Genomic DNA, 26136 nt, shown 5'->3' with positions numbered 1-26136 from the left:
ACCTTTATTTCATTGAGTATTATAAGTAAAAAGCTCTACATATTGTACATATCTAGCTATTAACAATTTGGTTCACCAAGTAGTTGTTATTGTACCAACTGTTCTCTCAGTGGTATATTTTCTTTTATACATTTCTTTATCGTTATCTCCGACTTTTTATGTTCCACTCAATTGGTTCAAGTGAATTTTCAACTCATTTATTTCTAGCAAATCCTCCCCGAAGGCATGAACATCAAAACTAAACTATTTGATGTAAATGATAGTAAAAGCAATACATTTTTATGAAGAAATAATTACTCACACTAACCGGATCGTCCTCGATTTCTCATTTAACAGAAGTGTCGTGAAAATTCCTAAGCCGCAGTTAGAGAAGCCGAAGAAATCTTAACAAGGCCACGTTAAACAAGTGGTACGAGCTAAAATACTTGTACAAAAAGGGACAAAATTGTACGTGAAGTCTTGGAAAAGAAAAAATGTCTTTCAACCAATCTGGTGACTAACAATAACCCAAAAATTGTTTGCACGTAGACCGTGTAAAAACGCAATAGAATAAATATACAGAAAATTATTAACATTTTAATAAAACCTGTATTTAAAGGTTCTGGTAAGTGCTGAAAATAAGAATAATAATCGCAAAGTTCCGCGAAAAGTCATATTTCAGCCATTTTGTAAAAATTTGTAAGACTTGTGCTGAACTGTCTCGGTCTGCCACTTTTATGTATGTGAATGGGTAAGATCTTGTACGTACATTCTGCATTATATTCTCACGAAGATCTCTTACAGTGCTTGCTACCAATTGTTGAGCTAGAAAAGATGGAAAAATAAAAAATTACCTTTTAATTAAAAGCAACGAAAATATGCGCAAAGATATTTGGATATTACCTCGTCACCTTCATCGCTTTCTTCATGCGATTGTCATTGTCTGTCGGCTATGCGCCCAGATTTGCGTAGCGGACAAACATATGAAATTGTAAATAATAAATAAATGCACTTACTGTCAATGCTCTTATATCACTCGAGTCACTTGGTGTTGCAGTGATAATTCTGTCTGTTTGACTCCTACTTCGACATCAGATAGAGCTGTTTTGTTCTTTAAAGGATTATTTGATCGTAATTTAGTTCAATCGTACTCCTAATTGTAATGGTAGAATGCTTGATCTTGCCAATTTCTCCGAGATTAGTGTAAATCGTTGTCCACCTTTTAGTTTACCTGAGGATCCTTATCATCCAGCATGATGGTTCGTTGAACGTCGTCCAACTTTTCCAAACACATATTATAATTTCCATAAAGTCAACATTCCTAATCAACATACTAAAATCTCATCTGTCATATATTATGCTTGATTTCTCAGCTCGAAGTATGGAAAGCTTATTGTTATCGTTCTACAATATATTCAATCTACCCATTTCTGCATCCGTTCCGATCAGGAGTCTCCCATGGTTTAATAAGACAACTAAATATTACAAGAATAGGAAAAACAAGCTTTTTAAAAACTTTTCGAAAAGTGGCTCTGCTTGCGACTATTTCGCTTGTTCAGCTGCAAGGCATAGATTTCATTTCCTCAATCACCAAAGTTATTGCAGATACCTTGAGTTTATAAAATCCTCACTGTTTGCTAATCCTAAATACTTCTTTAAATTTCTTAACTCAAAAAGGAAAATTTCCACACATCCCTTGTTTCTTTTAATGGCTCTGATCCTTCTGATGTTTTTGAAATCTCAAACTTCTTTGATGAGTACTTTCGACGAAACTTTTCGGTTGCGAATTCCGATTTATCAGTAAACTACCCATATCCTATAACTAATTTGGTTTTAATTTCCAATTTGGTTATTCCTGACAATGAAGTTTTTAAAGGGTTGAGTTCTCTAAAATATAGTTGAGTCCTTGAATTTAGGTGTTTTCCCTTTGTGTTGAAAAAGTAGTCTCCTTATTCGTATTCACAAAACTGGAAGCAGATAAATCGCTGAGAAGTACAGAGGCATAGCCAAGTTGAGTGTCTTGCCCAAGTTGTTCAAGCGTATTGTGACTCAACATTTGGCCTTTGGCATCAAATCATATATTTCTCCACACCATCATGGCTTTCGAATAGGCAGATCTACTGTCACCAATCTGTTAGAGTTTACTTGTCATGTTTTCAAGGCTTTTTCTAGTGGCTCTCGCACAGATATAATATAAACTGATTTTAGCAAAGCGTTTGATTGATTTCATCATAAACTACTTATCTTCAAACTCCAAGCCTCTGGCTTCCCTTTCTATTTATTGAAATGGTTAAGCTTTTCCTACACAATAGATCATTCGGGGTTTTGTTTAACTTCTTTATCTTGGATGCATTGCCCGTGACGTCCGGCGTACCTCAAGGCAGCCTTAGGACATATTTTATTTAATTTATACATTAATGATTTGCCCTCGGTGATTAAATCCAGTCAAATCTTAATGTATGCTGTGAAACTTTTTTCTTCCTTTTCCGTAGAATCGCAATCACATCAGCTTCAAAGTGACTTGAATAATTCGGTTGCACGGTGCTCTTTAAATCTTCTGAAGCTAAATCTAAATAAATGTAAGATGCTTTCTTTCTCAAGAAGGAAGTCATTCATTACTCAATATTTTATGGATTCGATTTAGGCGTTTTATTTGACCATACGTTACGTATTAACTTGCATATTGAGCTCTGGTTAAGCAAAGCTAGGTCCGCGCTTGGTTTTATAAAGACGTGGTCCAAAAATTTTGATGATCCTTACATTACGGAAAGGCTGTACAAGCGTTTGGTTAGACCTATGCTCGAGTATGCCTCTGTTGTGTGGTCCCCTTCATATAGGTGCTATGTCGAATTTGTTTAAAAGCAATTCCTGCTGTTTGCCCTTAAGAATTTGGATTGGCACCCGCTTGTTTCGCTAAGTTCCGTAAAAACGTACACTTATTCTTGGAGTTTCCTTCTTAATCAAAGTAATAAATGGCACTGTTGACTCGCCCGCATTACTTGGTGAGATAAGCTTTAATGTCCCTAACCGCTTCTCTGGGCCCTTTACCTTGTTTAAGCTTAGTCAATGTAAATGCAACTATGAGCTGTAACCCACTCAGAGTTGTTTGCAGAAACCCAAATGATGTCTATCACTTATTCTCTTTATCGGACTCTTGAAAGTCTATTAAAGCAACTTTGCTTAATATGCGGGACTTATCTATGTTGCACTTAAATTAACATTTCATTCCTAATATCTCATATTGTGCTGTTAACGTGTCGGTTGCCAATCTTATGCATGCTTGCAATGGTTTAGGAGTTCACTTGCAACCTGGATCTGTTCTTGTTGCGGTTGTGCTTCTGCGAATTCGACTGTAATTTTCTTTAGTTGATTTTCATGTACAAATGGGTAAAAAAATAATTAAATAAATAAATGAATAAATTTTTTGTATCAACCTAATGTAATAATAAAAGTAGAGAGTAGTAGTAGTAGTAGTAGTAGTCAGCACAAAGCTAAGTTTGAAGAAATTTTATAATAATAGAGCATTCACAGGAATCGCCAGAATGTGAAAATAGATTATTTGAATTATAATAGAATAAGAAGTAAAAAATAAATTATGTAAAAATATGTTTTTAAACATGTCTACAACTAAATTAGTCTACTGGCTCTATCGTCTAAAAACACTAATTGACAATGCCGTTAAAGGAATGTAACCGTTTGAAAGCACGCTGTCTTCCGTTAAAAAATACTATTTTAACAAGGGGGAATTTCATACAGTACGTTGCTTGGAAAAGCCATGCGCACATTAACACTGTTGCTTATCTTACCAAAATGCTTGTTTAAGCAAGATTGACTATGCTTTGATAATTTATGGCAATAGCTGCAAATCTAATATCAACATCTTTAAACCGGTCTATCACCAAGCCGGCAGAGCACGTACGACGCCCATAAATAATATTATAATTGAAATTGGTCTCCCAACTTTAGAAAATAGACTTTATGAGTTAAAAGCTAAAATAGTCCCCAAGCTTCTTAATTCAAACAAATCTATTCTCGGTGATGACGTGAGAAAGATTATTATTGCGAAGAAAATTCAAAAGTCGCCGTCTGCAATTGACTATAGTTTGCACGTTGCAAAAGAATTGAACATTCCCTTAAAAGTATTCCGTTATCCTTCATGGTGTTAAACCTCCACAGATTTTGAAAGACTGCTCTTTAGACATTTCGCTGTCTATGCATAAGAAAGAAGATACTCCAAATTACATCTTCAGGAATCTATTAGCTGAGAAACCCCTAGTACTGCAGAGTAACGGTTGGAATCTTTTATACACAGACGGCTCAAAATCTTCTGGTCTGCCACCTGCTTGTGCCATGGCAGATGCTTTAGAACAGATTCTTCTCAATCACATATTTCACGAAAGTACCTCAACTTTCACAACCGAAGCCAGAGCTATCTTTCATGCTGCGAACCTTTTTCATAAAAACAAACGCAAAACCGTCATTGTTACTGACAGTTTGCCTGCATTAAAAGTTACACGGAATCATTCGACTTCTAGATGGAGCACCATCAACAAATTAAGGAATATCATTACAACGCCCGGTGAAAAAATTAAAATGTTATGGGTACCTAGACATATGGGTTTATTGGGAAATGAACAGGCTGATCGAGTGACGAAGTATGCTGCTTCTGCACTTCTAACTATGCACGATGTAATGAGAGAGATGCATGAGTTAAAGAGAAAATTACAGAAGGATATCCACAACACCACTATCAGCACTACTCTTTTATAACACTCAATTAACTCCACCTTTATAACAGATGTTGAAAAAATCAAGATCCAAGCATACTCGAGAATTCGCGTTGATCATACAATTGAAACTCACCAATGGATCTGGGAGAAGTCTTGCTTCCCAATCTGCAATTGTGCACAAATTCTCGCTATAACGCACATTCTCTGTGACTGCCTTAACTTTACCTTGGCTAGAGGTATTGCATTTGGAACGATTAACCCTATGGACATTCTACAATCAGCTACAGAACAGAATATCAATACAATATATTATTTTATCAAAACTACTAGGCTCAATATCTAATGTACTTTTATATATTAGAGCCGATAGCCTGTGTTGCTAGTGCTCAATGTCTTTTTTTTTTAGTCTAAGAATTTATTTCATTAGTCTAAAATTATAATAATAATAAAAATAATATTTTTCTTTTCTTCAGACCTTCCACTGAACATACGCATATAAAATTATGTTTATGCAATGTTTAAGTATGCTTAATTTTGCTTAATTTTGAGATGGTTAACAATGGTTAAGAATGATTAATTTCGACATGCTTGATGAAACAACAAAATAAAGGGATAGAAAAATAATTGAATTTGTAGAAGATTGAAATAACAGAATATTTGATTAACATAATAATAGCATATAATAATAAAACAGTACAATAATAGATAATAATACAATCCATATAGGTATCAAATAAAAGAACTTGAAGAGTAGAAAGCGAAACGTCAAATATGTCAGTTCTAAATAACCTACAGTGGACGTCACCTGCTGCTCACACATGAACTGCTACTTGATTCGCCCTCCACTATCAAGTATTTACTGAAAGCGAAATATGTTATATGTGAAGAAATCGGCAGGAATTGATAATGTAAGAAGCATTTTAATGACAGGCTCTTTAAATTGGACCGTTCGGGCAATTACGAATATATTTTGTTATCTAATCAAAAACAAATGGTACAAAAATATTCAGATGAATTTCAACATATGTCAGATAATAAATATAATAAATAAGCAAAATTGGTCAATGGTCAATAAAAAACCTTTAGCACAGAGATGCTTTTAATAAATATGAAAAAATGGTAAATAAAAAATCTTTATCATCCTTATGTGAAATTGGCAGCGCCGTGTAAGGAATTCTGTTCAATCGTAAGAAATTCTGCTAAAATGAGAAAGCAACAAGTAAAATAAAGCGTATATATATAAATAACTTTTTAACTTTATTAAAAATGTTTGGTTACTATTAATAATGCAATATTAAAATTATCTCATTATCTCCCATAATATATTCCAAAGGAATTGATCCAGTTGGGAGGCCTAATAAAAAGTATGCATATGTATCATTTTAACGGATCTGCATTGATGTAAAGTTTCTACTCGGTTATCTTTGTTGATGTTGTTGCCATCTAAAAGTTGACGTATACGAAGTTACCAACTCAAATTCACTACACATCGCTCTATATTCACTATTTAAATCCCCTAATTTTTTTTCTTTAATTAAGCGAATTTTCTACATACGTTACGTTAAAAAACAAATATGCTACATTAACTGCAGTTTTAAAAATAAGACAACACTCTTTGTTATTTGCATTAACAAAGTGGAAATTAACCCAGCTGTAGAACTTAACCCAACCAAAATTCATGCAATATTCGGTGAGATTTTTTTTCACCATTTACTTATTTATTGAAAGCAACGCTGTGCTCTTTCCATTCTCCATAGATTGTACTTTCTTTATAAACGGTGTAAAGGAAAAAACAAGCTAACAGCTTTCTCTGGAAATAAAAGAAAAAGAAAATTGCCAAGCGCGAAAAGAAGTGATTTCAATTAAGAAATTAAGGAAAATCTATCACAAAAAATTAGATTAAAAATTGCAAATATAAATATATGGACGCACCTGTAGTTTCTTTATATATATACCAAATTAAGTTGTTAAATATATCTCAAATTTGGTTTATGAAAATTTTTAAATATATCTCAAATTTTGTTCATTAAAATTTTCAAATATATCTCAAATTTTGTTCATTAAAATTTTTAAACATATCTCAAATTATGTATGTTAAAATTTTTAAATATACCATAAATTTTGTGTGTTAAAATTTTTAAATATATCTTAAGTGTTGGGTGTTAAAATTATTAAATATATCTCAAATTTTGTGCATTAAAATTATTAAATATATCTCAAATTTTGTTCATTAAAATTTTTAAATATATCTCACAACCCACGGGAGATGATAGAGCATAACCAATTATGAATCAGATGATGACGTTAAAAAAGTTGCTGGCTGTTTGTTTTTTAAGGTTGACTGAGTATCAAGAGCAACAAGTAGATATAGAAGAGATATCCGCCTGAGTGTCCGATTAGCAAAAAATCTCGACTAACAACTCAATGGCCGTGGATTCAAATGTAAAAAGGCGGTCGAACTTTCAATAAAGCCGATAGGCTTAAAAAGTAGGGTTTCAAGACTTTATTATCTTAAAATTTGTTTTTTTGGCTAAATTAATAATAATAATAATAATAGGGATAAAGTCATTATGCAATACAGGCCTCCTCCGCTTAGCGCGGTTAATTCGTACCTGCTCCTGATGTATCCAAACTTAAACTAAAATGTCGTATAAAATAACATAATTTAAGTTTAAATATAATGTAAACCAACAAAATGGGTACCTCCCACGTTAAGCGAAGGGCACCGGCTGTGTATTATTGTATACATACTATTGCATACATACTTTTATTTTCAGTGTGGATTAGAGATGTTTTTGCTTGCTATTATACTCCTTTTTTTTTATTTTCTAATCAAAGCCGTTATTTGCTGCATCTAAGGCAACTCTGTACTATTTGCCCAATGTGTGTGTGTGTGCCTGTATGTCTGTTTAGCTCATATATGGAATAATTGTTGTTGTGATTTTTTTATTTATGTCAGTATAAAACACAAGTGAAGGAAAAGAAATATTACCTATTTATTATTTCATTAAAAAAAATTAAAAAACGAAACGGTATTCCTTTTTTAACGTTAGAAAAGAAAAGGATAAAAATATTACAAATGTGAAATAATCGAAATGATTACAAATTCTGAATTCAGTGGTAAATATTGAAAAAAAAAACATAAGAAAATCTCTCTGTGAAAAAAGATCAAAAAATAAAAAAAAAATAAAATAGAAAGGAATAGATAATTGTGTGTGCGTGTGTGAGTGAGTTAGTAAATGAGAAGAGAGGGAGGTGTATAGTAGAAAATAATGTGTAATTTCCATTCTGCCTTTCATCCACTACAATGTTTAGAATAGCGATTGTGTCGGGCGCTATGAATTCATAATTTTTGATTAATAATAAAATTAATAATAGGATTACGTGAACAGTTAAGGATATCAAATTTAGCATTTATGTCTGTGTACGTAGAAGGTGTCTATCGAGAAAAAAATCTGTCAATAATAGTTTCCTTGGTATTTTTTCCTCTTTTTTTTTGCGATTCGGGATGATGGGTGACTAAATGCTCAAGTATTGATTTTATGAAATAACAAAATTCTGTTTTTTTTGTTCGTACCACACAACAGCTGCGTATATACGTAGGTACAAACATGCGGAGCAGCAGTCTATTATAGTAATTGTTGTTGGGCATACCACATTCTTTTTCGCAAAGTTTTTTACTTCCTCGTACGCCTACAAAGAGAGCAACAAAAGCGGCCCGTAAAAGTGAAAATGCTGCAGCAGCGTTGTAATTGCAGCAGCCGCTTTTGAATTGAATTCTTTTTCTAAAAACCAGAGAAGCAAGAAAACACATTCAAGTGTTTTTATAAATAAAATTTTTTTACAAATATTTTAAAAGTATTTAAAAAAAGCATTCAGAGCTCAAGCAATCAATAGATTTCTGTTGAACAAGTTTACGTGCATTACAATGCTTGCTTGACGAAATTCTTTAGTGTTCTTTTGAAAAACAATTAAAATGTAAAATAAAAAGTCTGTTGTTTGTTAAAGACGGGGTTTTCGGAATAACAAAATCTTCATGCATATGAAAAACTCTTGAACCTCCCCCTTAACAAAATTGTTGGTGGAGTAATATTATTGTCGCTTACGGTAGTGGCATTGTATTTGTATGCAATACGTATAAGACTATCTACGTTTCAAACTACATACATGTTTATATATATATATATATATACAAATATATATATATGTTCATGGTAATAGTACCTGTCATAAATGATGTCAGTCGTTTCCATTGAGCCAAAGAGAGGGAGTTGTACAAAAGTTAAGAATATAATAAAAGGTAAACAAAAGGTAGACGACATTCGCAGTCATTTATATTAAATATACACACAAACATATATCTACATATATATATGATTGTGTAGTACAAAGGATATCCGTTTCCTTGATGATGATGTTGATGACGATGATTCAATGAAAGGGTTACAACACCTTTTCTTTGTTTACTGAATGAATTTATAATACAATAATAAATATACGCGCATACATGCAAATGTATGCGTTAGACTTGTATGCTTCTATGAAGAATATGTAACGATACTGTGGGGTTTGTAATTTTTACGCTTCAAGTTTATTAACTTTGCTAACTCATTGGGAAAGGTAAATATAGATTAGAATATTTTTTTTTTACATGATTTGTCCCCAAAATCTTCGATTGCTTATTACCACCAAGCAGGAGTATGTTGTTTTAAATTTTCATATAGGGGTAATTTCTAGGCAATCTTCTAGGCGATTTTCAAAAGCTTTACTTTGCAGAGTATAATTTAAAATTCATGGATATACATTCATTAGATATTCATGATATAGCAACGAAATTAGAGAAGACTTATGAAAGTTACTTCGTTATAAAAATAATATGATGTTATTATAAAAAACAGTCCTTGTAATATATTGTTTTCATCATACACATAATGTACATGACCTCATCACGTAGTCGCGATGAGTTTTTTTCTTTTTTTATTTCAACAAGAAATTCCATCTTCATAATACATGTGCACGTACCATGCTTCGAAATGTACTTTTGATGATGAACCAAAGAAAGTGATGCATTGAAAGTTCATTAAAGTTCTCCTAAAAAAAAAAACAGATAAAGTATGACGCTAGTTCTTTCGATAGGGCGACGTGAATTTCAGTCAAGTTTTAGGTTTCCTTTCTTTCAAAACTTTGACAAATTCATGTCAAATTATAGTCAACTTCGATATGAGCTCTATTCAAGTGAGCATCCTCATCAACATTAAGGAAATGACTAAAGACGACTTAATAATGTTTACTTAGATCGCAAAATGTATTTGGGAAGCTTGGAAACGTATTTTAAAATAAACTGAACAAAACCGTATCAATAGCCTTAAAAAGTAGCGACGAGTGGGCGATTACCATAAGTTAATAAAAGTAATGATGGAAAGAAAAGAAAAGAAAAGAAAAGAAGAAAAAACGTAGTAGTGATTAAAAGATGTAGAACAACAACTTTCAAAGTGAGAAATGGCGCTCCAAGTGTATCGAACTAATAGATTGTTGCTGTAAAGAACAAATCGAAACAGTGAAATTTAAAATCCGACATAAGTTGCTATTTATATCAATAGCAACAATAATGAAAGCATTCATATCCATACCTGACTACAACTATATAAGTATTCGTATCCGTAGCTGATTGTAGTTTGCTATGGACTTAAGGCGTTTAATGAAATAATGAAAGTAGTTTAGTTTATTAATTAACGACGATATCTACGTAATTACACAATAACAATTACTTATTGTAATTAACAGTAATGCGCTAATAAGACTATACAGTCTCGTGCGGCACAGTTTTCAACAACAGTACTATATTGATATATTGACAGTACTATATAGATACACATATTTTCAGTTGGTACAGTATTGGATCAAAGCAGAGAAACGAGTAGCAGATGTAACCAGGGCACTTTGCCATTGAACTGCGAGTCACTAAAAACAATAAGAACGACATAGTCAGAACAGTGAATCTGAGCTATGGAGCTTAATCCGGAAAATATTATTTCACTGGATTTGCCGTCCTGGCATTATACTTTCTGATTCAATTCAAATGAAGTGAAATAATTTCTTTAACCAGTAGTTTATTTCCTCCGAAGGCCAAAAATCAATCGTTCTAAAAAGTACACGAATTACCCGAAGCACCCTTTAGGGTTTTTTTAGAGAAACAAAAACGATGCAAATTAATTGAAGAAGTATTTTATCTATTTTCAAATTCCATGATCTTAATTTAAAGCCGGTTTTCTAAATATGTTATTAACATTCTTGGTCTAAATTCGATGTATTATGTCCAAATATTTTTTTACACGTACTTTTTCAACCTGATTTTGAAATAACACGTTTCCTCAGTAAAAATAAATACAATTTTTTACACAAATTATTTGTTATAGCATGAATCCCGACAAAGTTATTTTTAATTTTTGTTTGAATCAAACTCGACAGAAGTGCTTGAGACATACCTGACATAATCACTGTTGATAGCATTTCAGGTGCAGTCAGTAATAAGCGCGCATGCCTTTTATCAAATAGCGATGAGTATCTAACTTCTAATTCAAATTTAATTTTCTAATTCAATTTAAATTTTTTACTTATGAGGTGAATTCTCAATGTACGTTAACTTTGTTTTTTTTTTTTTTTCAAAATTGTTGTTTGTTTCGTTGTGTGTATAATGTGGTTGTCATTATTCCTTTTTTGCACGGTTTTTCTAGCAAATATTTCGAGTTTTTAATCCTACACAATTTTGTAAAATTATAGAACATATCCCTAAATTGACTATATGTCGAATGTGTTTTTTTTTGCACGGTTTTTTAAAGAGCCTACCGAACGTGTAAAAAAGGGATTGGCCAAATTTATCGTACTATGCTACTGCCGGTGGCAATTACTTCTCTTTATTTAATATTTACAATCAATTTACAAATGTACACTTGCTTTTATTGCATTGTAGAATCTCTAGAAGAAACTTGCACAAAACGTTTAAAAGTTCTCGAATCCGTTATATTAGAAAATGGCATGTCACAAGGCATGTTGTTGGTGGCCGACAATAAGGATGCTGACGATGAATGCTTACCGCCACACGGCAAGGCCATATCTGTCGAAACTCTATTGGATGCTCTTCTATTGCTATATGATGAGTGCTCAAATTCATCTTTGAGAAGGGAAAAGACAGTTTCAGATTTTATTAAAATTGGTAAATAAAACAATTAATACAGTCTTGTTTATATTATCATAACATTTTTTTTTAAAAACTTATTTCATATTTTAGTTAAACCTGTGGTTAGCTTGGTGAAAAGGTTACGCTTAACACGTGATGATTTTGAAATTATCAAGATTATAGGCCGCGGTGCCTTTGGCGAAGTGTGTGTGGTACGTATGAATAGCACTCAAAAAATCTATGCCATGAAAATTTTAAATAAATGGGAAATGTTGAAACGCGCCGAAACGGCTTGTTTTCGAGAAGAACGTGACGTTTTAGTTTACGGCGATCGTCAATGGATTACAAATTTGCATTACGCTTTTCAAGATGAAACCAATTTGGTGAGGTTATACTTTTTACTATATGTTTTCTTTATCGCTTACATAATGTGTCCTTTTTTAGTATTTGGTTATGGATTATTATTGCGGCGGAGATCTGTTGACGTTGTTAAGTAAATTTGAAGATCGTCTTCCCGAGGATATGGCTAAATTCTATATTGGCGAAATTATTTTAGCCATTAATAGCATTCATCAGTTACGTTATGTTCATCGTGACATCAAACCTGATAATTTGGTAATTGATGTTAATGGTCATATACGTTTGGCTGATTTTGGTAGTTGTTTGCAATTGGGTGCAGACGGTAAAGTGCAATCAAATGTCGCGGTAGGTACACCGGATTATATATCGCCCGAAATTTTACGAGCAATGGAAGATGGCCAGGGTCGCTACGGTGCCGAATGCGATTGGTGGTCATTGGGTGTGTGCATGTATGAAATGTTGTACGGTGAGACGCCATTTTATGCCGAGAGTCTCGTAGAGACTTATGGCAAAATTATGAATCATCAAAATTGTTTCGATTTCCCGCCCGAAGACAATATGCATAAAGTTTCAGAGGCTGCCAAAGATCTTATACGCCGACTTATATGTGCTCCGGAATTTCGACTGGGGCGCAATGGTATTGACGATTTCAAATCGCATCCTTGGTTTGAAGGTGTCGATTGGGATAATTTAAGGCATGGCCCTGCACCTTACGTGCCCGATGTTTCCAGTCCTACAGATACCTCAAATTTCGATGTGGATGACAATACAATACGGCATTCAGATTCTGTACCGCCCACTTCAAATCCTGCATTCTCTGGCTTCCATTTACCCTTCGTGGGTTTTACTTTCACACAAAATAGTTGTCTCTCCGATTTAGGAAAACTTGATCTAAACTTATTAACTGAGCGCAAAACCGATGACTTACTTTTCTACAATAATCTTAAACAGGAATTATTGAACGAGAAAAATCTTTCACCAGAATGTACACGCCAAATACTCGATGAATTGCACATATTTACCAAAAAGAAATCTGAACTGGACAGTAACAGTTCGGGTGAAAAAGATTCTAGTACGATGAATACGGAAACTTCGGAGATGGATAGCGCTGCGAAGGCACGTCTACACGATTTGGATCATGAGATTAAAGAGTTGAAGCGTGAAAAAATTGATCTAATTAAAGAATACAATGATGCCTTAGATCGCATTAAGCAGCAGGATTCCGAATTAAAAGATGCTATAAGCCAAAGAAATCTGGCCATGATGGAATACTCAGAAGTTACCGACAAATTGTCAGACCTAAGAAGTCAAAAGCAGAAACTTTCCAGGCAGGTAAGTGCTGCTTTCTATAAATCTTTCTTTTTTCTTGTCCGACCACTTATTTGCCATGTTTCGTTTAGGTCAGAGATAAGGAAGAAGAATTGGAAACGGTGATGAAAAAGATTGATATAATCCGCAACGACCTGCGTAAATCCGATAAATCTCGTCGCGAATTAGAAATGCGTATTGAAGATGCTCTAACGGATGTAGCGAGCGAAAAGAAACAAAGAGAACGTACGGAAGAACTTTGTCGTCAATTTCAAGATGAACTGAATAAAAAAAGGAGTTCAGATCCTTACACTACTGGTTCCCAAGCGGCTGAAGCATCACGATATGAAATAGAGCGCTTAGAAATCGACTGTACATCCAAATTAAATCAACAACAAGCGCGATATAATTTGGAAATATCTGCCCTCAGAGAACAATTAAAGGAATCGGAGAAATATCAGGAAACTCTTTTAAAAGAACTACAACAAACACGAGAAAAATATGAATGTAGCAAATTGGAAACACTTAGCGATACTACAGATACCATATCTGAATTAAAAGAGGACTACGATAAAGAACGTAGTACTTGGCTGGAAGAGAAGCAGCGTCTGTTATTAGAAGTTGAATTGCAAAATAAGAAATCTATACAGCTGCAGGCAAAACAGCAGGAGTACGATGAAAATTATGAGGAATTAAAGTAAGTTCACCGAAATACATATCCATGCAAATTGCTATATTCCCTTGCTATGATTGATTTTCCAGATCCAAACGTCAAGCTATTAGTCAGTGGGAGAAGCAAATGTCCGAAATTATACAATGGGTGTCAGATGAAAAAGATGCTAGAAGTTACTTGCAAGCTTTAGCCACCAAAATGACCGAAGAACTAGAATATTTAAAACACTCAGGTGAAGTATTAAAAAATACGCTAAATCGATGCACCATACATATATATATATTGATTGTTTGAAGGCAGTTCCGTTTCGATGATTAAGAATCGTGAGAATCGAAGCTAACGTACACTCGTACAGTGTGAACTAATTCCACAGACTGTGTTTAATTATAATGCAGTGTTAAGCAAAAAATTTAGCAAATAGGCTCTTTTCGGTTTGGCGACGCAAGGTTCACGGGAGGTTCACCAATAATAGGCCATCGTTATAAATTTTCGGGATGTAGTAAATATATCGAATTCGTTATTGAGTGATTTCAAAAGTACCGGTCCAAATAGTAAGGTTTCTTAGTCCCAAAAGGCCACGAATCTAACTATAGAATCTAGACTAATAGCCTATAATATCAGAACTACCGAATGGTTAAATTTCAAACTTTCCAACTTCCGACCTTAAGAAAAATGGCTTCAAATTTTTTTGTTGGCTTAAATTACATGAGACTACTTTTTAAATATTTACATATTTATTCATATTTATACTGCATTTTTTTAAAAAATTCGCATTTATATTCTATGAGCACCTGTAGCACTGCTACGAGAACGAAAAGAATCGGCCACGCGCACTTAATATTATATTAATATTAGAATTTCCTTCTCTTGTGAAGGCGTTTGCTGCACCCGAGAGCAGCTTCAGAGGCCTTAGAAAGTTTACGTATTATTGAACATTATCACATCTGAACTGTTATAGACGTGTTTATCAGTTCGTGTGTTCATCTATGTGTTATTTGCCGTAGTAAATTCATGGCCGAACAATAGAGATGTCTGCTTCAGATATAGAATATAAATTTCTATTTTTATTCTACGAAATCAGCCACGTCCACGTCTACCTAATATTATGGAGAAATATGGTTTTTCTTTTTTTGAGATTTTTTTTTTAGAATAACGATATAATTTTCTTATTTGTTCATTCTTTGGTTTCTGCCAAGTGTTAGTGCCAACTTGAAGTTTCCAATTTTTAATTTTTTGAGAGTGCGGCGATTTCGCAAAGACCGTGGGTCAAATTAGTCCCTTTTAATAGAAATAGATATATAGAAAACATCGATGGTCTTAGCATTAAATAAATGATGAAAGGTATATCCAAATTTTGAATCCAAAATTCAGTTCAGCTTTGAGGTAAAAATTCATTATATTTTGGTAAAATTCAATCAATTGTTTAACACATCATAGAAAGTATAGTGTAAAAAAGAACGTATAAAAATGTTTCTATGACATTACATTGTATTCATGTGGTATATAATTCGCGTAAGATGAGATTCAAAAGACAAGAGGCTGACGTTTACTGTGGCCTGAATAGTTGATATTCATACCTTGAATTTAATAGTTAAACGTTTGAATTCGCCGATCGGCTTCATTGAATCTCAGTTGTTTTATATTGTTGAGGCTTTTCTAGCTGTGTCACGATGTCAATTTTTGTACTAAGAAAAGTTGTATTTTTTCTCTGTTGCTGATGAATGGGATATATTGATAAAGTTGACATAAAAAAAAAAAAAATTGGAACTCTGCTTGTAGCTCAAGGACGAGTGGAAAGACGTCAAATGTAAACAATGAATATAAAAGTATTTTATTTCACCAGCGACAGAGAGAGAGAGAGAGGGAGCAATCCAGAAAAATCTTTAAAATCATGCATAAGTAGACCCGTCCTAACTTTAAATATTCGCTTATAATGGTCAGTGATAAAATTCACTGGCGCCTTTTCCGCGAGCAGGAAGAGTCAAGTGGGCTCTCGTTTATAAAATTCTTTAAAGTTAGTAAATTTTTGATAAATATAACTCTCCATAATAGGTTACTACTTAAGAATGGTGAGTAATTTTTGGTCTTTTTTGTAAATCTTTCAGGACCTTTCTATAAGAAAAACAACGATAACAATAAAAACTGGCGTAACAGAAGATCACAAAAGCTGGACAAAATGGAATTATTGAATCTGCAATCATCCCTACAGTCCGAAATACAAGCCAAGGCAGCTATATCCGAGGAATTAAGTAAAACAAGAGCCGATTTGATAGCCACACAAAAGTAAGCTTAATTCTATTTATAAGTTTTTCTTCGGTTTTATATTAATTTTTTCATAACTTTTGGTAGGGACTTGAATGAATGTCGCAAACGTTGCGAATCGGCTATTTATGAACTGCATTTTAAAGAGAATCAGTTACGTGATATACAAAAAGGCTTGGAAACATCTAAAGGCTGTAAGTAAATAAATTATATATACATTTTTTGTTTTTTCTATTTATTTTTTAATTATTACAAAGTTTATCAAATTTGTTTTGAATTTTTGTTATCCAATTGACATTAAAAACAAAATAAAACAAAATTTAACCCAATGAAGAAAAACATTTCATTCTCGCTCACTTACCAATCAACAAACTTTGCAACCATATAATATATGTAATATACATATATATATATATATATATATATGTGATAAAAAAAAAAAATATATATATATATATATGTATATATATAAATATAAAATAAACAAAATTTTTTGAATCATTTAACAAAAAACAGAAAAGAAAAAGTCATCATCACTTATGAGTTTGCGTACACAAATCTGTATATATATACACACATACATCCAAGTGTAACAAATCATTCTTTACTTTAAAAACCTAATAAAAAAATAAATGATTGATTATTAGCTTAGACAGTCGATGGAGCATCATCATTACATAACGTTGTTGCTGCATGTTCTTGATTTTGTTAAAAGTAAAAATTTGCTGTTAGTCTGTTTTTTTTTTCTTTTTTTTTTTTTTTTTTAAGCCTAAAATAAAAGTGCTTGGCTTTAAGAGAGTTTTGTGTTTCGTTCGATTTCTTAAAATTCTTAATTTGTTGTTTTTACTTCTTTCTTTTTGTGTTGCTTAATTTTTTTCTGTGTCGTTTCGTTTTTCTTTTACTTCACCTTGATTTCTTTCTTCTTATATATTCTAAAGCCCCTGTAGAAATGGTTAGCGTTGATGAAGTTGTTCATAATGATGAGGTAATAAATACGGATAAGATTCATATAACTGATAGAATGCTAAAGCGCACGAAATTTACTAAATGCGCCAAATGCCAACAATATACGCGTTTAAGTGAAAATTTTAATAAAATTCTGTATAAAAATGACGATTGCGAATATCAGCCTCAATTTAGCACTACTGCTGCCGCCGCTACTATTGCTAGCAATAATCAAAATAATAGCAGCAACATAATTAATAATAATGATCAACAATTGACCAATAATTTCGATACAATCCTTAGAAATTATGCGAACGCTACGACCGATGCCAATATCAACGTCGATGCCGTTAAATCGTTTAATAAAGTAATGACATCAAAGAATCAACTTTCGTATCAACACCATGAACGGATGCCGCCGCATCGTCAGCACGATGTCAAATCTGAGAAAAATATCTACACTTGGGTTGGAGTAACCTCTTGCTTTTTGGGCATGGTGTACCTGTTTTTACGCAACAACCTTTAACAAAGAAAATGACTATTGTTCTCACGTATCAGCGTAAACGTAATTCGCAGATATACATAAATTTATACAAATATTTGGTCATCAACGAAGTTGAAAATTAAACGTAGAAATGATTTATAAAAAGAGAAATAACAAAAAACAAAGTTCATCTCATTTTAGTGAATGTTTTTCGTTTTCTATATATGTGATAATGTGGTGATGTACACTCCCTTGAAATGTCATTATTCTCATCCTTGTAGTGAGACGTAGCGAAAAAAGCAAGAGAAAATATCATGCTATGTAATTGTTAGGCGATTTCTTTCGTAGGTTGAACGGAAAAGCTCTCTTTATTCATGGAATAAAACAAAGCATAAAAATTCTATGTAAGAAGGAAAATCATTTCCCATTGGGAAGAAAAAGGTTTGTTAAAAGATTATCGCAAATCAGGCCAGCGATGAGGAATTGTTTTAACAAATTGTTATTACGATCGTAACGATTAGGCAAACATTGCATTAATTTAACTTTTAGTTTAGCTCCATAATCGAATTTTGAAAGCTGCGTTAAAAATGAAACGCTTGAGCAGTTGTAAACGCACTTTGTACTCAGATTGTCGCGGGATTATAGAAAAGTAAAATATCGTAAGCCAGGTATAGAAAAAGTTGCAACTTGAAGGTGATAAGCGTTGGTGAGCGGAGAGTTTATAAAAAGTATTGCAAAATCAGGTTACGCAAAACAAGAATGAATTTCCGATGCCAGTAAGAAGGACAAGATCCAACTTTTAATCGGACATCTTTTTATTTTGCTTTTTCTTAGTCTTTGAATTTTATTTGCTTCGCTAGTAAAAATACTATTTGGAAGAATTGAAAATCAAAGAAAGAACTTTATTAGGAAGATTCTCATACTAATAATTAATTCGGTTTGAATATATTTTTTAAACTTTTTTAAATTGTGCTCAAATCTCTTATGTTCCTCTTTCATGTTATCCGGCTTATCCGAAGTAGACTAAATTAATCAAAGAAAATGAAAACAGAAAGAATTCCCCTATAGAATGTTTGTATGTAAGTGTGTATGTATAAATGTTTAAAATGTACGCATTGTATCATCGCGTTAAACAATTCAAAAAAAGGTAATTCGTTTTTCTGTTGTAGTTTGTACAATGATTCCAAAAATTAAACCCTAGTTGTAATGCATGGTTTTTTAATAATTATTTTAATTTAATTTTTTTTTTTTTTTTTTTTTTTTTTTTTATTTGTGTTCTATTTATACTGCATGCGGTCCACTGAGTGTTTATTGTATGTTTCACTTTAGCGGTTTGTAAGTCGATTATGAGTGCTATTAAAATGGGAACAAGGGAACATATGTATTGCGGCATCGAAAAGGCTGTTGTAAATCTTTTAATATTAAAAAACAAAACGGCTCTCATGTATATATGTTGCGCAAAACTTAAAAGCTCTTACTTATGTTAGAACGGTTTCACTTATATCATACCAGAATTTGCTTTAAAATTCCCATGAAATATGCAGCCTATTTACATAGGCGTTCCTGATTGCAGAAATAGCAAAAAAGAAATTTGAATCCAAAGACAAACTTTATTTCAGGAAACGCGTACAAAATTCATGCGACATATAAACTTTCTTCTTATACCTTAAACCGCTGGTAGTGTAAGGTAATTAAGTATTAAGTTTGTGCGAATAAATGCGACGCTTATAAGCTTCTGATGTCTGAGACTCGCGTTTTATTATACCGATAGACTCAGATTAACTTCCTGAATCGATATCAGTTTCTTCGTCCCCCTGTCCGTCTTGGTTTTTTACGTATTCAAACTACAAGCTGCAAATTTTTGAAATATTTTGATAATATTTGGTATGCTGACGTGTTTTGACGCAAGAACGAACGCTATTGAAAAAGGTTCCCATCGCAACACTTTTTCGACCATATACAATATAAGGGCTTATTTTGAAAAGTCGCTATGCGAATAACTATGGGTTGGTTTAGGATATTACGACTGGGCCATAGCTCATTATAGTGTTTTTACTTCCTGTACATATTAAATAAATTGCGCTCAAAATCAAATATAATCACAATAAGCAAAGGCACTGTAGCGGGATACCGGCCACAATTAAGTCACCTTTATCACTTCGCTTAACAAAGTCCTTCACGTAATAACATTTCAAAATGTGGCGGTGGATCGGAAGTGGTGGTTTCAATCCGAATCAGTTTTAACAGCGTTCGCCGTTTGTCCAAAATATGTCGATGTAACAAAACGTCTCAAAAATTGCGAAATGTGGGTTGAACACAAGAAAAAGGGAATCGACACATAGACACAAGTTTACTTTTCTCTCTTTCGCTAAAATAAAAGGTGGGTCTAGCTCAAGTCCTTCTGGGTTTTGCATACTTTCACATAAACTTAAGATACTCTTAATATACAAATAATAAATATTATATTAATGAAAACACACTGAACGCATAAGAGTTTCGTTTTTTTTTTTTTTTTTTTTTTGGATCAGACATTAAAGACATCATAAATATATATATTTTTTGAATTGGTTAAACACCAGACTGCCCAACATACATCTCGGAACAAGAGAGAGTCATTTTAAATTTGCTAACCACTTTAACGTTACTATGCATGCCTTAAAAACGAGCAGGACTTTCGATGTGAACCCGCCCGCCCACCCTTGCACAATGGCCGTGCCAGCGGCATTAGCTGTTGTAGTGACTTATGATACCTATATACATCAAGTATGCGATTAACGTGTTGTTTTGTTGTCTCATCAGTGGGTGTAAAATACGCATAAATAATGAATTGAAGAAAGGCATTCGCCTTTTTCCCTCTTTTTCCCGAAGAGTAGAAAAGGAAGTTGTTTTTACGTCGTTTTGTTACTATGGATAAAAAGTAGCTGTAGCTGTTTTGGAAATCCCAAGCTCAAAAGATTGTGGTTAGATCTAGGCAGACCTTCAATATCGACCGTAAGATCGAACAGCTTTGGCAGGAAAACGATGTCCTGTGTTCGGTGGGATCAGAACGGGCTTAGCCTGTTAATACCAAATGCCACCAATACCAATAAATTTTTTTTTTTTTTCATATATCACCCAGGATATTTTCCATTTACGTATGACACGGTGATGATCAGAAAGAAGTGGGGAAGGAGACAGAGATAGGAAGCGACCATAGCTGGCGCGGTGTATGCCTGAGTGGTAAGTGTCATCCTCTAATAAAACTGCGACTGTAGGCCACGCGCGAATTGAATTCTGGTGTGCCGACTTCTTGATAGTTGCGCTACTTAATTACTTAACTGTCTGTCAGCCCTTAATCGATTGTAAACACTCGCTGTGAACGCAAAATTATTTTTCTGCATGAGAATGTTGCATCAAGCACAGCAAAACGAGTGCGCGACATGTTGAAAATGTTCAAGGGGCTAGTGCTAGACTATGGAGTTTACTCACCAGACTTGGCCACTTTCGATTACCGCTTGTGTGCATCGATAGGTCAAGCAATTGGTAAGCAACGCTTTGGTTGGCTTGTTGTGAATGCCTCGCGAAAAGAGGTAACTATTTTTACTGATGGGTTACGTGCGTCCCTTTTTTGTATTCTCCTCTATTTAAGGCGTTTTTCGTGAAAAAAATTCTCAATTCTTCTATTGGATAAATTGTCTCCTATGAATGCTATAGATATCTATGCCAATGGCTTTGCACTTCGCATATACTTTTTATATAGATAGATAACATGGCAAATAGAAAACGAGTGAAAGCAGGCTGAAAATAGAGATTTGGCAAATGCCCAATGTTGTCGACTGCTATACAGTACTAGTTGCACTCTATTTCTTGGGAATGCCTCCAAAGGGTAAAAGTACTTGCCACCTTTTACTTCCAAAATACTGTGGGTGTTCAAAATTATTTATTTCATTATTTCTTTTGATTTTTACTTTGTATGTGTGTCTAAAAGTCTTATTTTTCACTAATGTTCACATATTTATAATTTTCATTCATTGTTCTACAGCATAGACTAACACGCAATAAACGAAATCGTAGTATTTGCAGCGGTATTGATCTGTCAACTTGTTAAGATACCAGACTAAATTTAGTTAGCTTTCATATAGAAAATTATTTTTTGTTATCGCTTTTCAAAATCGTTCTTCATTGGGATGTTTTTCAAATTTTGTTTTGAAAAATTAAAGAAAAAAACGTTTTTTTTAAATTATTTATGTATGAAATGTCTTTTGGTTTTTTCTTCATCACATGCTTGCGCCTACCTAATGTATTCTCTTCGTCTGTCTCTCTCTCTCTCTCCTTCTCCGTCTTTCTCTCTTTTCTTTGTATATATATATATATATATATATATATATATATATATATATATATATATACATATATATATATATGTGTGTGTATTACTTGATTTAATGCCTTCCCATATTCATTTGTTGCCTACTATTGTTGTTGCACTCGTCACCCATCACCATGATCAGTTCTGGAGCGTTCCAATTCACAGGTATCTTATAACTATTTCAATAAGGAAACAGCAGCCAGTTTCAAAGAATCGGATCCGAACATTTGCGGTATCTCTCTAAGTGAAACCGTGGTGAGTCCTTTCGTTCGCTATTGCAACAAATTCTAATGAGTTCCATTCATCCGTTGTTTACATAAAATTTAGATGAATTCATCATCGAATATATTTTTTTCGGATGACGATCAGCGTCAACAGTTGCATATGTCCGCCATGTACGGTGGCGGCAGCGGTAGTGGCAATTATCATCCTAGCAATTTATCACCTGAACAAAATCTCTCGTACGGAGATGAGGGTAAAATGCGTGTTAGTAATACAAGTTCAAAAAGTAATTTGAGTTGTAAATCAATAGACCCACAGCAAACACAACAGCAACACCACACGCCCAGTCTTCATAAACAGAAAATTCATCAATTTTTGGTACGCACATTTAGCAGTCCAACGAAATGTAATCATTGTACATCGTTAATGGTGGGTCTGACGCGACAAGGCGTTGTCTGCGAAATTTGCGGATTCGCTTGTCACACGAATTGCTGTCAAAAGGTTCCTACAGTTTGCCCAGTACCAAATGACCAAACCAAACGTCCCCTAGGTATTGACCCAACAAGGGGCATCGGCACAGCCTACGAAGGTTACGTTAAAGTCCCAAAGCAAGGTGTAGTGAAACGCGGTTGGGTGCGACAATTTGTGGTAGTGTGTGATTTCAAACTCTTCCTCTACGATATATCGGCAGACCGTAGCGCTCTACCATGCGTAAATGTTTCACAAGTGCTGGATATGCGAGATACGGAGTTCGCGGTTACCAGCGTGCGTGAAAGCGATGTTATTCATGCCGCTAAAAAAGATGTGCCATGTATCTTTAAGGTTGTGAATTTTGGATAAATTTATTATATTTATTTAATTACTCTTTCGCTTTTAGATAAAAACATCATTAATTGAGGGTGGTCCATGCTTAAATACGCTTATGTTGGCTGACAATGAATCAGAGAAAACCAAATGGGTGGTGGCTTTAAGTGAATTACATCGCATTCTCAAACGCAACAATCTTCCAAATACTGCTATTTATAAAGTCAACGAAATTCTAGATAGTTCTTTAGCTCTAATGCGTAATGCTTTAAGCGCGCTTATCATATATCCCGATCAATTGCTATTAGGTACCGACGATGGTCTTTATTGCATCAATTTCGATCAGTACGGTATGCATAAAAAAATTATTTCAAAAAAAAAATAAATAAATAAATAAAATAGGAAAAATATTTATTTATAACTTTTTAGAAATTGCTCGCATTGGTGATAGCAAGAAAATCATACAAATCTGGTACATTGAAGAGGAGCATATTTTCGTTTTGCTATGTGGGAAACAACGCCATATACGATTGCTGCCGATACGAGCATTAGAGTGCAGCGACGTTGAATGGATTAAAGTTGTTGATTCCAAAAATTGTGTCGCGGCTTGCACGGGTATCATTAAACGTATACCTACGGTGGTTTATTGCTTTGTAGTGGCTTTAAAACGACCCACGAATCAAACGCAAATAATTGTTTACGAGATAAATCGTAATCGTTTGCGACACCAGAAAATGTGCGAATTCACTGTCGCGTATACGGTGCAATGCGTTCAAATATTATCAGACATGAGACTGGTTATTGGGCATCAAAGTGGCTTCACCGCCTATCTACTGCAAGGTGAAGCGACTGCAATGTGTAAGTTTTCTGCTTCCCTAAGAAAGACCGAAAAGATATGAATGATTTTCTTGGGCATTTTTTAGCTTTAATACATCCCGAAAACCAGTTGTGTGCCTTTCTGAACTATTCTGGCGTTGATGCAATACGTGTCATCGAAATACAATGTTCCGCTGGAGGCTATGGTGAATATTTGTTAGTTTTTCAAACGCTTGCCATCTATGTGGATTTGCAAGGGCGAAAATCACGCGATAGAGAGATTATGTATCCAGCTGTGCCCACTCATATAAGTAAGAAATAAAAATTTTTTAATTAATTTATTTTTATTTTCACTTTATATTAATATTTCAATTTTAATTGATTTATTTATTTAGCTTATTCAGAGGGCCATTTACTGGTGTTTTCTGAAACGCATTTAGATATATTTAATACACAAACTGCCGAATGGGTCCAATCTATTGGCCTCAAACGTTCGCAGCCATTAAGTCAACAGGGTAACATTGTACTCACTTATGTTAATGATGCTCCTTACATAGTTTATTTAGCTAACATCCACACAAGTAAGTTAAAGTTAAAAAAGTGCCGAAGCGAACGAAGTGATTTTATGCTTTTTCATTTCCATCCACAAAGAAGGCTTCTTCCAAACAAAAAACATTAAACGTATTAGCGGCATAAATACCAAACGACGCTTTTCTATGCGTGAAATTAATAAAACTATAAAGAAGTAAATTAAATGCTAATAACTTTTCATAATAATTTTGCATTTGATTGATTTTTATTTATTTCCTTTACTGCAGCACTGACAGAAGATCGAAAATGATCTCTGCTCCCACAAATTTTAATCACATTTCTCATATGGGTCCCGGGGATGGTATACAAAATCAACGCTTATTAGATTTACCCACTTCTATAGAAAGTCCAAATGAGTCACGTAGTCAATTGTTAAATATGATACAACCGGATATGGCGTCGTTAAAACAATTTAGGCAGCTTAAAATTGGTCATAATAATGGTACGTTATTAAGCAATACAAAAGTTTAATGAACGTTATCCTAATTGAAAAGTTCGTGGAGCAATGTCAACTCGATTCCCGATTCTACATTTCTACATTTTGATTGCACGCATTGAATTTCAAATCGGCCGGTAATTGTATGCTTAGTGTAAAGTGCAGCATGAATGCTGAGTTCACCTATTCAGTTCCGAAGTAAGCATTATTGTGCTCAAATTGCCGACGAAAGTTACCAAGTCACTTTTCTAAGACGTATAAGTAACTTTGCTAATTGATTATCATCAACTAGCTTGATTTACTAGAGAGGAAAATCACTCCTCATAAGCGCACGTAGACATTTTTCCAATGGTATTCCAAAGGACTTTACATCTTATGATATGAAGAGTTGCTGATTTTTGATAAAAAAGAAAAAACACAAAGCACGTATTAAAAACTTTAATTAAAGCTGAACGTAACTTATCGCTTTTGTAAAGAAATCAGTTATCTTATAATTTACCTTCAACGAGCCTTTCAATTAGACGGGTTGATTGCATAAATTTTGTAATTACATAAAAAATTGAGCATTTTTTTGACTTTATTATCTTAATTACCGTAGGTATGATGCAAAAGAGCACAATGAACGAACAACAATCGGAACATAACTATTCCGAATCTCGTTCACCTAGCCCTTTCGGCAATGAGTCTTCATCTTTTAAGGATATGTTTGAGGTAAGATTACACCGTTTGCATTTACTCTTTCAATGATAAATGAAACTATCGATGATCTTGCAGGATGAACTATCGTTGGGGGCTCAATTAATGAGTGACAATAATCAACAGTGACATTCACTGCGTTCAATACTTTCCATATTCTCCGAACAACATCCATAAAGATACCGCTACTTACGTACGGCCTATATCGCTATCAACCTTTTTCTTTCTCTCTATCCATAATACGTTTCCCAAAAAAAATAAAAAATAAATAAATAAAAGATAATAAATTTTTAAAAATCGTATCT

The 26136-nt window shown here is 33.6% G+C and overlaps 1 protein-coding gene across 5 annotated transcripts; it reads left to right on the top strand.

Moving 5' to 3' along the window:
- The first annotated feature begins 7720 nt into the window (after window positions 1–7720).
- On the top strand, window positions 7721–26125 carry LOC119641157 (serine/threonine-protein kinase Genghis Khan). 5 transcript variants are annotated; one of them, XM_038039665.1, is made up of 19 exons: window positions 7882–9009; window positions 11680–11922; window positions 11998–12269; window positions 12331–13578; window positions 13647–14251; window positions 14317–14459; window positions 16333–16510; window positions 16577–16683; window positions 22409–22518; window positions 22594–22741; window positions 22799–23310; window positions 23366–23642; window positions 23695–24150; window positions 24216–24419; window positions 24504–24689; window positions 24760–24853; window positions 24927–25141; window positions 25734–25846; window positions 25910–26125. In XM_038039665.1, the coding sequence occupies exons 1-19, from the start codon at window positions 8943–8945 to the stop codon at window positions 25958–25960; spliced, it is 5229 nt and encodes a 1742-aa protein (XP_037895593.1). In that variant the 5' UTR covers window positions 7882–8942; the 3' UTR covers window positions 25961–26125. The 5 variants fall into 5 exon arrangements, with proteins under 5 accessions (XP_037895595.1, XP_037895593.1, XP_037895594.1 ...); XM_038039666.1 differs by having other exon boundaries at window positions 22409–22521; window positions 24763–24853; XM_038039664.1 differs by having other exon boundaries at window positions 22409–22521.
- The last annotated feature ends 11 nt before the right edge of the window (window positions 26126–26136 follow it).

Source organism: Glossina fuscipes, unplaced genomic scaffold (assembly GCF_014805625.2).
Source record: "Glossina fuscipes isolate IAEA_lab_2018 unplaced genomic scaffold, Yale_Gfus_2 147, whole genome shotgun sequence".
NCBI lineage: Eukaryota > Metazoa > Arthropoda > Insecta > Diptera > Glossinidae > Glossina > Glossina fuscipes.
This window is presented reverse-complemented; position numbering and strand designations above follow the sequence as displayed.

Bases quoted from the DNA above. Each gene is read 5' to 3' on its own strand.
- LOC119641157 (XM_038039663.1), top strand. From the start codon at position 8,943: ATGATGTCAGTCGTTTCCATTGAGCCAAAGAGAGGGAGTTGTACAAAA. The intron at 23,643-23,721 runs GTATGCATAAAA...ATAACTTTTTAG, and splicing joins CATCAATTTCGATCAGTACG to AAATTGCTCGCATTGGTGAT. The intron at 24,854-24,926 runs GTAAATTAAATG...CCTTTACTGCAG, and splicing joins ATTAATAAAACTATAAAGAA to CACTGACAGAAGATCGAAAA.